An 18,837-nucleotide genomic window follows, 5' to 3' on the forward strand; every position below is an offset into this window, starting at 1 on the left:
GCTATGGTTTTTTGTTCTAGTCAAATTTTTTTTTTCGCAATCTATTTTAATTGCGACAAGTCGAAAACAATTTTTTTCTTTCAATTTAAGCATTACATATAGTGGCAGCTGAGGGTGAAACAAACAATTTTTTTTTCTCAGAATCAAAAACAAATTATTTTTTTCTCCAAAAACAGGAAACAAACTTTTTTTTCAAAAAAAAACCGTGTGTTGAAATGCATTCATGTATCTTTTTCAGCATACAAAGTTAAGGAAGTATCTATCAGCAATTTGAGTATCGTATACATTATTGAGTGTATTTATTTATATGTGTATGTAAAAAAAACCTAAATTTTGATTGTCTTTCTGCATTTTGGTGCTTATTCGTTGAAAGGTCAATAGAAAAAAGAAGATGTGGTATGAGCACCAATCAGATAAATCTCTATCTATGTCACAATGTGTAAAAAAAAGGAAACAATTACAGGTCAAATAATGGAATGAAATTTTAAATTTACATATTATTAGGACGTTCATTAAAATTGGGTCGAGATAATTATGTTCATGGATAACTATGGATAGTTATGTTCACAACCGACTATACAATCGATAAACCCGTTCATGCAGATGAATACTCGTTACTATTATATTGTATATATATTTTTATTCCAATACGTGATGTTTATCTGGGCGGGGCTTGTGAGATTATTTGAGGCCAACGGTTCGAAGTGACCAATAAAACTGACCGTTCAGTGTTAAAAGGATCTGAAAAAAAATCCACAGTTGACAAAATCGGTCTTCTTCTGAGTACATCGATGTTTGAACAGTTTTCTATGAACGGAAGAATGGACTCATTTTTAATAGTTTTATTCATTTTGCAGTCCAGCGTATTTGTATCAGGTAATTAATATTTTAATATCTCTTTGCCTTTGGGAATATTTAAGATTCACTAGAAGGAATTGAAAAATAAAGCCGTATTTACATCAAACACTTTACTTCAAGTATTATAATAGATAAATCTGTGAATTTTGAAAAGATGCCAACATGAAATAAGCTCATACAGTTTTGACAAATGTTTGAGACATTCCCGTATGTAATAATGGTAGTTATAGTGTGTGATAACATTGTGTGAGGGAATTCGACGTTTGATGTACCACTGTTCACTCCAGTGCAATTTATGACAATACCACTGCATCAATCAGAATTATTTTTTTTGCAGTGTTTTAAGAAATGATTTTGCTTTGTTGTCGCGTATTATTTGTGAAACATTCAATGTTTTAAAAAGGCGAATTTTCTGTATAAAGTCAATGTTTATGTTGACTTTTGAAGGCCAAACTTTCTACAGCCTTAAATACGCTAATGAAAGATCCAAAAACTATACCAATACATAACGACATGATTATGAAATTATAACAAATCTATTGGTTAACAAATTTTTACTCGTTATTGCAAAATAATGAACTTAATATATCTGACATTTTCTCCCTACCCAGTTTACCCCTATACATTTTTATGATGTGGACTGGTCATTGTTATTGAATCGTAGGCAATTTGATTGGATTAAGTTGTTATTAGTTTACCTTCAAACTTGTTTATGCTTTTCATACATGACTATTGATTAATTAGAACGTGCATGAATGTGACCGGTAACTAAAATGACCTTCAAACTGGACACTGGACGAGTCAATATTATGTTTTATCAATGAAAGTTAAGGTATGAAAGGTAAGAATTGCCACTTATTCGATTTTCACAAAATTTTCGGAATATACAGTTGGAAAGGTTATGTTTTAAAAGCCTATTGTGAAGAGTAAAGAGAAAGTTTACAAATACGTTTTGTTCCATTAAACAAGTCATTTTCGTAAGAGAAATACCGAAATATATTTTACGCACGACAGCGGCAGGTAAAATTATTATTTATCATAATAAAAAAAAGCATTTTTCAGTCTCATTGGAATATGTTGATTACAATTAATCCCAAACTTAAGAAGTAAGTAACTAAAGTCAAAATATGTCCGATCTGCCTATTTCTGCACATCAAAAGTCAATACGATCGTTTTAAAGTCAATTTCGTCTACCTCACAAAATCTTGTTAGGCACTTTTTTTTATAGTTGTATTGATTGATATAGAAATAGAGTGACATTAGAAACCGGCAAACATTAGGAGATTTTTAAAATTGAGTAGACGAGTTACGTGTAATTACCCAGATAACCGTGTCTATCAAATGAAATTAAGGTGTTCATAGGCGGATCCAGGGGGAAAGGAGGGGGGGGGGGGGGGGGGCGGTCGTGGGAATAATTTGGTTGATTATATAGGAAATCATTGAAGCATGACTGGAGCGGGCCCCCTTAGTTCAGTCAGCGCCCCCCCCCCCCCCTTTAGGAAAAGTTCTGAATCCGCCACTGGTGTTATTAAATCTTCTGTCGGTCTCGAAAAAAAAGTTATCTGTACTCGCGGAATTATGTTTTTAGAAAAGATGAAACTTAAGTTTCATGTGGATCTTTTGGCTAAAATGGCTGTGTTTTTGTAAAGCAAAATTATATCCGGGTGAAATTTGATTCGGAGGAAAAAATGTCACAGTAGTTGCTGTTATTTTTTTATCCGGAGGAAAATATTTCCCTGGGATATTTTTTCCTTTGCCGTGAAATTCTATCTGGGTAGTAAACTTATTGAATAGTTATTAGAAAAAACTTATCCTTTAAAAATACTATGAAATAATAATAGTGCATTTGAAATAAAGTCAATATTATCCTTTTAAAAAGAAAATTATCATGAAACATAGGGAAGAAAACCAGAAGTAATTTCAAAGATCGTAATTGTGAAAATAATATCATGATTAATTAAGGTTAGTGAAATACATGTACAAGTGAGCTGTTTTCTGATCTCAGTACAAATGACAAATATAAATTTAAAAATAAGGTAGAAATATAGTTGCATTACTACTGTTAACAGTAATAGAAGAATTTGATTATGATGATCTTTTTAACTATATAAATAGTTTTGTCTGGGGACAGAGATGTAGTTGTTGATTATATGGAAATCAGATAAATCATAGCATAACAATATATTGGAACAAAAGCATGTTTAACAGCTGGATAGGTTTTACCTGTGAAATGTTATCTGTCTTATTAAATCAAGTTGTAAGTCATCTTTTTATATAAATGAATATATAAAAAATAAGATTCAAGGAAAAATTTCACTATAAAATAGATTCAGAAATATATACACATGGAAAAAAGTATTGCAACACCTTGATTTTTAAAAACTTGAAAAATCAGCCTCTTATTTTGGATGGAATATGATAAGATATTTCTAAAATAGTATTGAAACGTAGTTAATGATAACATTGGTATTAAAACGAACAAAAAAAAAATGAAAAAAAAAAAAATGTTTTATCTAACCAAAATTTTTATAACAAAAAGAAGTGTTTTTAGTACAAAAAAATGCATTTTACAACTTTTACTGTAGTCGAACTTTACAACGTCAGACATTTCAAAATTAATCTTTAGATGATTGTTTACATCATGGTTGATCGTTATACGCCAAAGAATTAGTACTTTGTGTGCAGCCTCCATTCAAACGGATAACCACATCTTAACGTCTTCTGATTCCTGCCATAAGTCGACTAATTTGTTGCGAAGGTAGCAGCAACCATTTCTGACGAAGGGTATTGTTTATTTCATGACTTGTTTGAACTGTGGGTGTCCTTTCGTGCACTTTACGCCCAATATTGTCCCATATATGCTCGATATGGTTCAAATTCGGGTTACGATCGGGCCAAGGAAGATAAACCGAATTCCATTGGAACAATGGATCTTCCTCCACGATGCTAATTTCCAACTTTGGCGAGCCCTGTCCTTTATTGGATACGGGCAACTGTGTGTCTGTTCGTAGGCAAAGGTCCCCGAAATGGTCTTATCGCACGATAACCAGTAGCTATGAGCCGATCTCGAACAGTTCTTGTTTAAAGGCTCCTGTATGGCCATCACTCTCTTTTTAGGATTGTCTTTTTTGCAATGGGTTTCCTTCTGACCAACCTTCATTATCACTGGTGGTAAGCGGATGGTCGTAACTAAAAGTTACGACCATCTGAATATGGGAGACAACTCTAGGGAAAAGTTTTTCTTTTCCGATTTTCGTGCAGTAAAAGGTTCATTTGAGTCAAACCGCTTGTGTCATATACACATAACGTGAGTGCGTTGTTATTGAAACCAAATTTGACGCATAAAATCATTCCAATTTTCGTAAAATAGTCATTCAAAAATTCCAGCATGATGGTCGTAACTTTAACTTGTGATGGTGGTAATTTCAACTATAGTATTTTGGATGATGGTCGTAACCGACAAAAGATGGTCGTAACTTTGAAAGATGACCGTAACTCAAGTATTTAGACGAACTTTTATCAAACTATTTTAAAAGTACTGTGCACATGCATAACCATGTTAATAAACTCAGTTGTTATATAAAGTTTACTGCAAAAAATATTATTTCATTTGTTACTCTGATAATGGTATGCAGAAATTAAGTTAAAGAATTATCAAACATACATTTTTGATATGTTCCAAACGACCATCATTTAGGAGAAACATAGAAAACTAATCAACTCGCATTAAGCCAAATAGTATGTTAGGGTTGAGTATTTATATATTTTTTACTGTACGGTTAAGGCATAAAATTGTTGCTTTCAGATTTTTTTTTATTTACTACTTTTTGTTACCTGCAATCATGTCGGCAGATGAAATTATTGAACGTACAATTTTGAACAATCTTCTTTAATTTTTAATCAGCTATTGCAGTTTTTATAAATCATTGGCTTTGAAATATTCGGCTTTTGGTGAATCATGATTAATGAAAATCCACAAATACCTGGTGTTTTTAACGTGTTGTCTTTATTTTTTATCGATTGCATGACGATCTTGCGGTATATCATTGATATTTGTTATAAGTATTGGTTTAGAATAAAAAAAACTTAATCCATGGTGTCGCAATGAACATTGTGTTAACCTAGAAAGTATGAATAAGGTTGGTATATATTTTACAATGCTACACGCGTTGAATTTAAGAGTAGGATCAAATATTAGAAGTTTGTAGACAGGCTTATAGCCAGGATAATATTACAAGGTAGAACTAAATGCACTGCGGCAAATATTACATACATATGCAGATATATATTTTACAATGCTACACGCTTTGAATTTAAGAATAAGATCAAATATTAGTAGTTTATAGCCAGCCTTGTAGCTAGGATAATATTACAAGGTAGAACTAAATGTACTGCGGCAACTATCACATATATATGCAGGTTGAAAATAATGTTTATGTTATATGTTGATATTGTATGAATGTACTCAGATTTAAAAGACCAGCACGCTGAGTTGAAGCATAAAGTTCTATCTTTTAAATATAATCCTGGCTACAAGCTATGTATGAATACTGTTGACTGAAATTCAAAAAAATACATTATCATCAGCATATAGTAAACAATGTAAATTGCTAGCCCCTTTGATATTCTTTAGAAAGAAGATTAAGGATTCATACTGTGAAGAATTTTTTTTACTCGTGTAGTAATTTTGACTCTAAATATGGCTCCTCTAGTAGTGGAAAGATGATCCCAATTGTCAAGCCTGTGCCAGTATCTGATCATAGACTTTGCAATGTCAAAATACAGAGTGAATCTACCGAGTTAAGAAAGATTGACAAAATGTGTAGCTCTTTTGGTAACACCAAGTAAATGTTTACAAAATTCAATGCGTAGTCTTTCTGAAAGAATCTTAGGATAGTAAGCCTGATCTACATTTGTAGTCATAGATTTTTTTTTGTTTTTTGAAAGGGTTGAAATATCCCCAAATTTTAGTACTTTATAAGAGAATAGGTTTTATTGTATGCTCAAAAACATGAAGGCTATTTTTTAAACTTGGATTCAGTGACAGAATGTCCTTGTGTAGCTTATAGTAGGCTTTTAACGCCTTATTCTCTCTGAGCGAAGGAAAAAAATCCAGATGCACTAAAAGTTATTCCTTAATATTTACAATGTTGAGCACAATCAATAAGCCTGTTAAAATAAAAATCATGTTTGATATGTCTGCCTGTCTTGTTAAATACAAGCACCTTGGTTTTAATGCGATTCATTTTCAAACACCGATCTTAATCCATCAAGTTTACTTTGAAGTCCTTTTGCTGAAGTTGAAAAAATGGCAATATCATCAGCATATATATAGTAAAGAATAGACTGGTCGTGAATAAACAACAGCTTGATCAGGGGAACTTTTAATACAATCAGGAAGTTCATTTATACAAATTTTAAACAAATTTGGACTCAAATGTCTCCCTGTTTTACTCCAACTTTAGTTCTAAAGAGATCTCTTACCATACTCTTTAACTATATCCAATAGCTTAAGTTTTATCCCTGGAAGAATGACAGTATCAAAAGCCTTCTGGAAATCAACAAAGCATGCAAACACTCTACCTTCTTTTGTATTACAATACTTATTAATAATAGTTTTAAGAATGAACATATGGTCAGATGGTCGTGTTTTTTTTTTTGGTAAACCCAATTTGGCTATCATCAATGATATGATATTTATCTAAGAATTTACAAAGACGTGTATCGTATTAAAAAAGCTTCCCCAATGAATCAGTAATTGTAATTCCTCGATGGTTATTAAGATCGGATGCATCATTCCCTTTATGAATTTGGAATAAAAAACCTGTGGTCCAGGGTTCATGGTATTTTCCACAAGAAAGACAAAGATTTATAGCGGATAGCATGGTACCAATAGGCGTATTCAGAGCTTTCTAAAACCACGGGTAATAATTAAACCTGAACTTCGAAATTGCACCTTATAATCAGCTTGACTATATACCAAATGACAATACGACTTCTCAAAATCCAGGCTAAGAATAAGATGTATGTTCTTTAATTCGATTACGGACCTGCGAATTCGCGGATATGATCTTGTCTCGATAACGACCCCCATACCATTATTTTGATTCCTTACTTGTGCTATGTCGACTTAAAATATCAATTTTAAATTGTAGATTTTTCTTTTAAATTCCACCTAGTAAGTACATACTAGTTTTTAAAAAGTTTATCTTTTCAATACATTCAAAATATAAAGAAAATAAATCAGGATACTGTTATTTCATGTGATGTCAAATTTGTAAAAGCGCCTTTTCTTAATTCGTAACTAAGAATGATCATAACCAGAGCTGTGTTTTAAAATGAATTCTCCACTTTTGAGAAATTTATATTGTTATTAAACTTAACCGCTTATAATTAGTTGCCTCTTGGTGAATGGTCGATTTTATACATTATATTTTAAGTAACAGTGACTGGTCATTTCATTTTGTATTGTTTTTTTTTTCGATTCATTTCAATTTTCTTTCCTTTCACACTTTACAGGTAACCCTCTCTTCATCCCTTTTAGTTTTTATCATTTAGTGAAATCAACTTCACAAATGTATCATATAATATATTCATATAACAAAAGACACATTTAAAACTCTTGACTTGTCTTATTCTGTCCTATTTAATAAAAAGTTACGACCATCACAATTTTAAGTTACGACCATCCTGAACATTTTTGTTTTTTTAGTTACGACCATCATGCTCGGATTATTGAATGATCATTTTACGAAAATTGGAATGTTTTTATGTATCAAATTTTGTTTCAATAACAACGCACTGACGATTAGTATGTATGAGACAAGCGGTTTGACTGAACTATTTTTTTTACTGCACGAAAATCGGAAAAGAAAAATTTATCCCTAGAGTTGTCTCCCATCTTCGGATGGTCGTAACTTTAAGTTACGACCATCCGCTTACCACCAGTGATTATGCTTGATTTTCCCTAGCAGATGTTACAGGGGGTCTTCTTGATCTCGGAAGGTCTTTAACATCGTTTGTTGCCTGATTTTTATTCTCAAAATGACTTTATCTGACATCGTGCTGAAGTTATGAGTTGCGGATGACCAATTACAAGGTGTCAATCACATAACTTTATAAACTTGGTTATTTAAAGTGTTGAAAACAATGAGGATTAAAACATCTGTTTTATTGTTTACGAGTACAGTAGCTGCATGCGCAGATAAGAACTTATCGAGTCGATATTTATTGATTAAACTCAGATGATATTTAAATAATGTTTAACTAGTTCTATTTTAACAAATTATATCACAAAAAATAAAGAGTGTTTTTTTAATTTGAATTTCAATTTGGTGTTGCAATACTTTTTTCCATGTGTATATTATATTAATATCTTTAAAATATAAATTGCTCATAATTACCTCCCTTTGATAAATTATGAAAATTTGGTCTACCTTTGTGAAACATTTTATAATTACAGTCAGGTATATATTGATTGTGAGTAACTTACATAGTAGACCGACCGTGCAAGGGCTGTATAGCCAGTCAAGGTCGTTTTATAAAAACTTCCATTTGTTGTACATAGTAGTTAATGGGACTCTATTTCACACAGTTCTGTGAAATATAGTACGGCAAATATATACCGGTACATACTATCCGCATAACACAGATAAATTTTCACTCCTCTGGACAAAATCAACCTGTGAAATACCATGCCTGGAAAAAAATTACCGGGACAAATTATCTTCAGGATAAAATATCACAGAGGAAGAAATAAACCGTTACATTTTCACCTCTAAATTTAATCGACTACAGATAAACATGTGCATCTGGAAAAGTTTTAAGGCATAGCATGCCCCAGATAAATAAAATTCAAATGCGTTGTACGTTTTAGAAAATTTTAAAACTTAAATTGAATTTTGCAATGCACATTTTTCGTTCTTTTATTCCTTCCATGATAAAGAATTTAATTTCTTTTGTTAAATTCCAACTGGGTATCAACCTAATACGACAGCGTTCATTGCGTTGCAATTAAAACGGCTTGTAATATAACTTTTCTAAAAAAAAAAATGGCAAGTATTTGTGTTTTTCTGTAAGTTTGGTAAATATGTACTTGTATTTGGAAAACTTGTAGCTTTTTCTGAAAAGCTTGAAAAGCTGATGACCTTATTTTTTTTGGCGGCATTGTAGTCTCATTCCGTCTGACGTCACGATGTCAGACATTAGTTTAATAATAAGCAGATCCTCATTGTGTCGCAACTTGGGTGACAGTGCTTTGTTGTTAATAATATCATAAAAAGCACGTAATAAGACAAGTTTTGGCACTTACTCGAATGATGGTTGTCTAAAATCCGATAATAAAGAAGAAGAATATGGAAAATGTGGGATATTCTGACACAGAAGGGGCTATCATTTAGATTAGTCACTGTTGCATTTAGTTTGTGGTAGAGTAACAGATTATTTCTGATACTAAGTTTTCGAAGCAATAGACACATTATCTAAAACCAATTTTAGCCGCTTCTTTACTACTGCCCTAAATCTATACCAGAACTTGCTAAATACGTTGAAACCCACGGCTCACACTTATGTCATAGAAGCTTTTTTAATAAAGCAAATTCTTGAAATGTATTTGCATTTTATTTGCTACTGTATAATAAACAAACAATGATAAAAATCCAAACATGAATACCAGATGTTTTAAACAATATCATATTGCAGAGCGCAACAGACATTGCACCTATCTCAAATTTATAAACTTGTATTTTTTTGTTACAGGTTTTTTTTTCAATAGGAATCCGGAAGTTTGTTATGACCATATAGGATGTTTCAGCAATGTAGCTCCGTACGATAACGCTAATGGTAGAATACCAGAATCTCCAGACCATATTCAAACAGAAATTTTATTATATACACGACAAAATCCGACGGAGGAGTTTCTACTGAATGCGTATGATGTGTCAAACATCATCCATTCACATTTCGATGGCAGTAAGAAAACAGTATTTATCATCCATGGTTACAACGACTACGCTACAAGTGATTTGATACAGGACATAAAATACGAACTTCTTATAAAGGTTAGTTATGTTACACACATTACAGCAGAATGCCTTGAGTGTGTAGGTAAAGGTAACATCTTTGGTTAGGTTGCTTGCTAGCTGAACCGTGAAGTCATTTTTAGGTTAGGTAAACTACCACAGGCACTTGTCTCAGAAAAAAAAATAAGTTGCATTATTATGTTGAATAAAAATTAAACGCGATAAATATGAGAAATGAATTATCATTCTCTTGTTCTAGATACTTTTTTATACCACTTCACCGACTGTCATATGAGGGTCATGATGGGATTCTAAGAATGAAAAAATACTATGCCATTATTACAATAGAAAATGGGCAAAATACACATTATTACAATAGAAAATGGGCAAAATATACATTATTACAATAGTAAATGGGCAAAATACACATTATTACAATAGAAAATGGGTAAAATACACATTATTACAACAGAATAATGTGCAAAATACACATTATTACAACGGAAAAATGTGAAAAATACACATTATTACAACAGAAAAATGGGCAAAAATAGGTGTAAAAAGACTTGTGAATACTTTCAAGAATAGAGAAAAAATACTTGAAAAATTCAAGAATACAGAATCGAAGGAATCCTCATCCAGACCTTCTATAACACAAATCTTCCATTTCGCCATCCACAATTTTAATTCTGACTCAAAAAGTTTGTAGATGTTCTACAAAACTAACTTTTGTCTTGTTTTAGGATGACATGAATGTTATTGCAGTCAACTGGCAATATGGAGCAGATAACGTTATCTATGCAAAGTCTGCGGCAAACACGCGAGTCGTTGGGGCTATTATTGGGGAACTTTTAAAAAATCTTCATTCTGCAGGACAAACAAGTTACAGCAAAATTCATCTCGTTGGACACAGTTTGGGCGCCCATATTTGCGGATATGCAGGTGCCATCGTAGGCGGAAGAATAGCAAAAATTACAGGTAACATTCAGAAAGTACTAGACTCAACTATATTTTTGCAATCAATTCATAAATACATAGTTGCTTTTTTGTTGTTGGATATATACAGTCAGGATCCTACTTCGTCAAAATTATCTCCCCATTACGCCAGTTCATTTTCACAATCGTAAAAATGGAAGCCATTGTAGCGATGACGCGCTACCAATTTTGCTCTTGGAAACCGATAAATTTATCCACATTGCACCAATACGATCCTTATATGTCAGTTATATTTTAAAAAAACAAATGTATCAACTAGCTAATGAGCATCAGTTAATGATCTTGTCTGCATTGATTCAACTTAAAACTATTGTCTGATCGGTTGTTAGGTGGAATTTTCGAAAAATCATAAACATTTAAAAAAAATTCTAATTAAATATTTCGTGGAAGGGCAGACTAGATTTTTTTAGTGGTTGAAGACTATAAACCCTAGTTATCACACACAAAAAATTAGAATTTTTCGAAGATATGCATTTTCACCATCCAACTTGTAAGACTGTCGTCAAGTACTTTCAGTAAAAAAATAGCTATTCGAACACACCTTCCCTGTTTGTGTGACTCATTAGATAGGTATTTCACTTGACCCATATATTTCATCTTTTAGTACTGTTATTTTTTTGTGTTATAAAGTCAACCTGTAGCTTTAATTAATAAAAATGATAGAATCTGAAGCGAGACGATGTATGAAATATTCTTACTTTGAACGATATCAAGACAAAATACTCAACTCAAACACGCCCTAACATAAAAAGGTGCACTCGATTTTCTCTTTTCGATACAATTGTTACCTATTTTTTGGAATTTTTTCTTCAGTCACATAATGGAAGGGCAGACACGAAAATTACTGAACTAATAGATTGATATCTTTTCCGTTCGTGGTAATTTTTTCAAAAAAATCGGAGGTTATGCATTTTTGTCATCCTACTTGAAAGATACCCATGTCGTCGACTTGATATCTAATTGTTCTGCTTAACTATGTACTAGATAAATTGAAAACTTATGCAAATGGTGTTTTTCAAATAAAACACCTCGTAATTGAGAAGAAAATTGCAGTTTTGTTTGTTTCTATTAACTTTTTAAAAATTTGTCACTATAGTAAACAATACAGTAAACATTTATCGCCTTCTCTAATAGAGAGCTTCGATTCTTTTGTTCTATTTCAACCTGGTTTCCGACTGTATAGATACGATGAAACGTTAAGTTTCAGTGATTTCGTTAAGTCACATGCATACCGATTCAATGAGGTCGAATTATTCTTTGCAAGTGAATTATTTAACAAGTGATGTTTCTTAGCTAATTTCGACAATATTGAACCAAACTGATTATTTCACTTTCATAAATGATTGAACAAAAAAAAACCGCAGTAATACATCTCTGAGCTAATGCCCCTTTTACGGATTTTGGAATCTTGAATAAAAGAATATAGAATGGTTATGAAATTTGCACCAACGAATATATGTAAACTATGTCTGGGATGAGTTTAAAAATGAGCGCTAATCAAGTATTTTTTCAAGCGAATCTTGTGAACGGGACTGATTTGATATTGCATGTTATATTTTTATACCACATACTAAACACTTCTATGATTGTCTTACCTTGTTTTGGTATAATTTATCAACTATGATACAATCAAGGATTTGTTACTATACAAATCCTTGATACAATCCATGTATGTTTTACTATCCATACTGAAAACCAACAAGGGAGCTAACTCGTAGGAATTTTGTCTTGTTATAAATTGTTATGTCTGTATTCAAATAATCATATTTATTAAGTTCAACTTCCAGCTAAAATTACATCAACTTCATATGTATATATGTTTGTTCATGCATTAATTATATTTGTTGTTAAATTTATTGTACTATTATGCCTCATGTGAGTCCTTCAGTGAAAAAAATAAAGTTTCAAAAAATGTTTCAAAAGTTCCACAAAGATACTATTTATGACTTTTGTTTGCAGGACTTGATCCAGCTGGACCCTGTTTTGAGTTAAAAGACCCGGTAACACGATTAGACACATCTGATGCTCATTACGTAGAAGTTATACACACAAATGGAGCTTCTCTTCTACAATTCGGTAACTAAAATTTATTGTATGCTATATATATATACTATCATAAAAAGCAACAGAATGAGTATACTTGCAGTTTGCAAATTCTGAGTTTTCCCACTTCTTGCTTATTTTTATGCAGTGTTCAAATTGACAGCTTACTCCAAGTGTTTTTTCTTTATATATCTAAAATATATTCTCATGTGTGAGGGCTTATATGAGTATATGGTTTATGACATCCAGAAACTAGAACAAGCAGATAATTTATTTTCCCTTTGTCTAATACTCTTGATATTTTGTATAGCTAGAAGTCACGAAATGATTCCGAACATGGCAATTTTGTCCCCAACGCGACGCTTTGCATGAGACTTAGAAATACTGGTTTTTCGTCCGTCTGTCCGTCCGCTCTTGTTAGAGATCTCACATCTAAAATTCTTTTAAGATCTTTTTTTTTTTTTTTATAAAAACTGATATCGTAGGTTTATATCAGCAATGTATTGAACAAGATCGAAAATTACTAACAATCAAATATGTGATATTTGAGAGTTATGCCCCTTGGAAATGTTATGTATATGGAAATGTCATTGTTAACGCTTTCACGGGTACAAGCTTTCTAGATGTTCATGAAGCCTATGGCAGTCTGCAGGGTTAAAGAACATCAGTTGTTCGACCTGTTAGTCAAATGCGTATTGTTTAAATATACTTTTTCACTTTTTTGGTCTTTTGGAAAATGTTGTTTGTGCTGTATTTAGACCCTTCTGCAACGAAATTTGTTTTACATGCACACGTATAAAAATTGCGGTTTTTATCCAACGCAATCATAGGTTCGAACGTAGTTTTCAATTTAGACTCGTATATATGCTGTATTTCTGCAATGTATCGAACATGTTTGAAAATCAGTGCCGATCAATTATTTTTAAAAGGCCCTTTGAAATATGTCTTTCCAATAATAATCGTGGAAAATAAATTAAAACCCTTGTACAAAAGTAAAGCGCTGATAAAATAAAAAAGGACAATTAATTAAAACAAAACCTAGTAAAGAAAAGTAAAACAAAACCTAGTAAAGAAAAGTAAAACAAAACCTAGTAAAGAAAAGTAAAACAAAACCTAGTAAAGAAAAAAAGAGCTGTTCTTAAGGGGGATACATTCCCTCTTAAAATCATCGCTAAATTTTATTACAGCAATTATAAAGAAAAAAAATCAATTTCCATGCCAGTTTTTGTCGAGCCTGCAACTTTTGTTGCAGAAAGCTCGACATAGGGATAGTGATCCGGCGCCGGCGGCTACGGCGGCGTTAGCTAATTCTTAGAATTAAGCTTCATATTTTAGCAGGTGGAAGACCTGGATGCTTTATACTTTGTATATAGATGCCTCATGTTACGAAGTTTCCGTCAGTTACATGTCCAATGTCCTTGACCTCATTTTCATGGTTCAGTGACCACTTGAAAAAAAAGTTAAGATTTTTTGTAATGTTGAATTCTGTCTTATTATAAGTAATAGGATTACTATATTTGGTATGTGCGTACCTTGCAAGGTCCTCATGCCCGTCAGACAGTTTTGACTTGACCTCGACCTCATTTCATGGATTAGTGAACAAGGTTAAGTTTTGGTGGTCAAGTCAGATACTATAAGCAATAGGACTAGTATATTCGGTGTAAGGAAGGACTGTAAGGTGTATTTGTCTAACTGACAGGTGTCATCTGACCTTAACCTCATTTTCATGGTTCAGTGGTTATAGTTAAGTTTTTGTGTTTTGGTCTGTTTTTCTCATACTTTATGCAATAGGTCTACTATATTTGTTGTATGGAATGATTGTAAGGTGTACATGTCTAGCGGTAAATGTCATCTGACCTTGACCTCATTTTCATGGTTCAGTGGTCAAAGTTAAGTTTTTGAGTTTTGGTCTTTTTATCTAATATTATATGCCAAAGGTCAACTATATTTGGTGTATGGAAATATTTTATGATCTATATGTCAGTCCGGTAGGTTTTATTTGACCATGACCTCAATTTCACGGTTCATTGCACAATATTAAGTTTTTGTGTTTTGGTCTATTTTTCTTAAACTATAAGTAATAGGTCAACAATATTTGTTGTATGGAAGCATTGTTAGCTGTACATGTCTGCCAGACATGGTTCATCTGACCTTGACCATATTTTCATGGTTCATTGGTCTTTGTTTAGCTATCTTGGTTAATGTTAAGTTGATGTGACAGTTGTAATAAAGCTTTATACTTAGGACTATCAACATAATATCAATGATTAGTAAAGAAGGCGAGACATTTCAGCGTGTGCACTCTTGTTAAGCACAAGCTAAAACGCTAGTGCTACCTTTAAAAACCATCAGTCCACCAGTAACCCTACGGATCGGTCCCGTAGTATACTTTTATAATAAACTAAAAAAAAAAAATTGCTACCCAGTTGCACATTTCAACAATATGTCCCTTCAGTGATGCCAAGATAAAATAAGATAAGAAAAAATATTTATTCGCATAAGTTAAATATACAACACAAGCTCTAATGAGCTTTTGACCGAATATTAAAACATATACATTACATGAAAAAAAATTCTAATTTGCCATAGAAATCAATCTGTATACAAAGTTCAATCTCACATGCATAGCATGCATTATAAATTAAGCAACAAATTTAGAATGAAGTAAAACATGCTAGCCCAAAGCAACCAAAGTGACACAAAAAAAATAAACGTCTCAAGAGTTATCTGTAAGCAGGACTGAATGTGAAATATTGATTTTGAATTAAGTGTTAAATCGTTTGTCACAAACTATATAATTTAAATCTGTTTATAGGTTTTGGATTAGATAGAGCAATTGGTCATGCTGACTTTTATCCAAATGGAGGTGTACGACAGCCTGGTTGTGACGCTAATGTACATTCTACTGCGTTCGCTTTAATAACTGGCAGAATGGGAAGTAAGTTCACATTTGGGAAGTGTCTTTTTTTACCGTTGTATAGTTATGTCGCTTTATAATCTTATATGCAAGCGGAGGCATCATATGTGTCCCATGGACACATTCCCCATTTATAATTTGTTTGAATTCGTGAAAGTTGTCCCGTTTCCAAATGAATTCATGCTGTTTTACTTAACACCTTTTATTTTAATTAGGACTTTGTTAATCTACGGCTGTGTATTTGTTAGGTTATATGAATATCAAATATTTTTCGGAGAAGCTTTTGTCAGACCGAGTAAAACTCGACATCGAAAAAAAAGGTATCCTGAGAAGATCGTTTAGATCATGTATTTTGCTATCAATCTTAACGTTCTTTACACGATTGTACTTCTTCTCGAGAGAGAACAAAAATGTCAATATTTTTTTTTTCGTTTTGGAAAACCATATCTACTATCCTAAATGGCTGAGAAATAATATTATTTTGTCTATGTGTTGTTTATTTCATTGATATTTTTCCTATATGGCGTTGCCAGAAAGTCCTAGACTTACGATATAACAATAAAGAGATCTGGTTAAATGCTAATTCGACAATTATGAGTATGAATATACATGAGGTATCTTGAATCTATTAGAGGATTTGTTTCCGGAAAAATAGCATTTTTAATGTTTTTATTTTAGAGTTTTCAGCAGCACTAGCATGTAGTCATATGAGGTCTTTCGACTTGTTTATAGAATCTATCAATTCAGATTGCGCCTTCATTGGAATACCTTGCGACAGTAAAGAGGATTTCGATGCCGGCCTTTGCACTGGATGTGATGATGGATGTGCTGAAATGGGATATAATGGTCAACAAAACGGCCATGGGAGATACTACTTCTCAACGAATTTAGCAGCGCCATATTGTGAAGAATAAAGTTTTTCAATAACCTGTCTTTAAAAATTATGAGTTGTTTCGGTCCATTTTGCATCTATTTTTAAGACCATGATAGGTTTTAAATAGTTGATTAATTAAAAAAAAATCTTTATTTTTTGAATTGACATACTAGTATTAAGAACGATATTTGAGATCAGTGTTGAATATTAATAATTTAAAAAGGCATACGATAGAGGGGGAGGAAAAATGAGCTGTGGTAGTGGTAGTTACACCGTGCAGCCACCAATCTTTCGACATTGTACTGTCTAGCATCTATATAGATCTTGTAAATATACTGTATATGAACATAATTTATTTTTCTATTTTTATGCCCCACCTACAATAGTAGAGGGGCATTATGTTTTCTGGTCTGTGCGTCCGTTCGTTCGTTCGGCGTCTGTCCTTCCGTCCGTTTGTCTAAAGTGTTTGGTCAAGGTAGTTTTTGATGAAGTTGAAGTCCAATCAACTTGAAACTTACATGTTCCCTGTGATATAATCTTTCTAATTTAAATGCCAAATTAGAGTTTTTACCCCAATTTCACGTTCCACTAAACACAGAAAATGATAGTGCTAGTGGGGCATCCGTGTACTATGGCCACATTCTTGTTATACATTAAACTTCATCTAATTTTGTACCTGTGTGGATATTGTATGATTTGATATTGAATGCTCGAAAGACTATTGCAATATGAAAGTTTTTTTTTGTAGAAATCTATATTTGTGTAATCATACTAGTGCTGTGCATAGTAATTCCATGAAGTTCTGCTTTAATTTTAATTATGTATTTTTATCTTGTGTTGCATAAAATTCATGAGAATAATGTTGGTATTATATTTCATATAAATCAGGATTTTTATTTCTTTAGAATAATAAACACACTTCTTATTTTCACTTGTTCTATAATAATTTTTATTAGAACGGAGAGACCAGCAACTAAATATACTCCTACATTTTCACTGTTACATGTATCAAATTAGTTACAATTCAACGCCAATTTTTAACCGATTGTAAATTGATTAACCCCTTATTAAATTGTTTATACACATTTACCTAACATTAGGTTGACGAAACGGAAGCTTATAAGTAAGAATAACAGTATCCTTTAAATCTAAGCTGCACTAAACACATTCTTACTTTCACGAGATAAAAAAAAGATGGACTATGTTGAACGCATATGTCATTGATCTTGAGATGAAAGGAGTTAATGTAGAAGTATTGAGATTGGTATGATTGCTTATGTGACAGCAAGCAACTATAGTTGAAATGCTTTGGATATAAGCATATACGTCCCCGCATTCAATAACGATAATAAGCCCTCATCGTATACATGGTGACGATGTCGAAGCATCTCAGTCTCATCAATCTTAAAATAAAAGACATTGACATGAAACACACAAATTCAACAAGAAAACTGCTTAATTTATAATATATAATATTTCAATATACGAAAAAAATATAATATACATGAACTAGCATCCACTACACCACTAAAACTAAGAAATAAATCATGTTCCCATGAGATATCATGTCAGTGCTTATATTACGTTTCTATCATATATTGCATCTAGAACTGCCAATGAGGAACGGTCGAGAACTACACTACAACAAAGCACATGATTCAGCTTGGTAACTTGGGTATCAGGTCCGTTCGCGCCCAATATACTTTCGCACCCTACACGTTCGCGCCCAATTTTAATTCAAATTCGAGTTGAATGATTGGAAAATCATGATTGTTGTTTTTAATTGCTTTCGTGTAAATACTGAATGTATTTATAGCTTGGTATGAGTAAAAGATTGAAGATTTTAAATGAAAAACACAAAAGATAATTGTTTTTAACAGCTTGGTCCCTTTGATCTGAAATAATGAAACAATACACTATTATATATTACTATACATGATAAAATTTAATCAACACACCAACAAAAAAAAAGAAACGTAGTCAGAATCTCACTTCATTTTGAAACAAGTCAATGAAACAAAAGTTATAGCAATACACTAACCAAAACACGATAAACAGTTATTCAACACAAAATAAAACGTTGACAGAATCCCACTTTATTTAGAAAGGAATATAATTTTTTTAACAAT

At 32.2% G+C, this 18,837-nt stretch overlaps 1 protein-coding gene across 1 annotated transcript; it reads left to right on the plus strand.

Moving 5' to 3' along the window:
- The first annotated feature begins 693 nt into the window (after positions 1 to 693).
- Positions 694 to 17,059, plus strand: LOC139481415 (pancreatic lipase-related protein 2-like). Its single transcript, XM_071264740.1, has 6 exons — positions 694 to 876; positions 9,616 to 9,917; positions 10,622 to 10,856; positions 12,834 to 12,950; positions 15,733 to 15,855; positions 16,513 to 17,059. Exons 1-6 carry the CDS (start codon positions 792 to 794, stop codon positions 16,746 to 16,748), a joined length of 1,098 nt encoding a protein of 365 aa, XP_071120841.1. The 5' UTR covers positions 694 to 791; the 3' UTR covers positions 16,749 to 17,059.
- The last annotated feature ends 1,778 nt before the right edge of the window (positions 17,060 to 18,837 follow it).

The sequence above is a fragment of the Mytilus edulis genome, chromosome 1, assembly GCF_963676685.1.
Source record: "Mytilus edulis chromosome 1, xbMytEdul2.2, whole genome shotgun sequence".
In the NCBI taxonomy this organism is placed as follows: domain Eukaryota; kingdom Metazoa; phylum Mollusca; class Bivalvia; order Mytilida; family Mytilidae; genus Mytilus; species Mytilus edulis.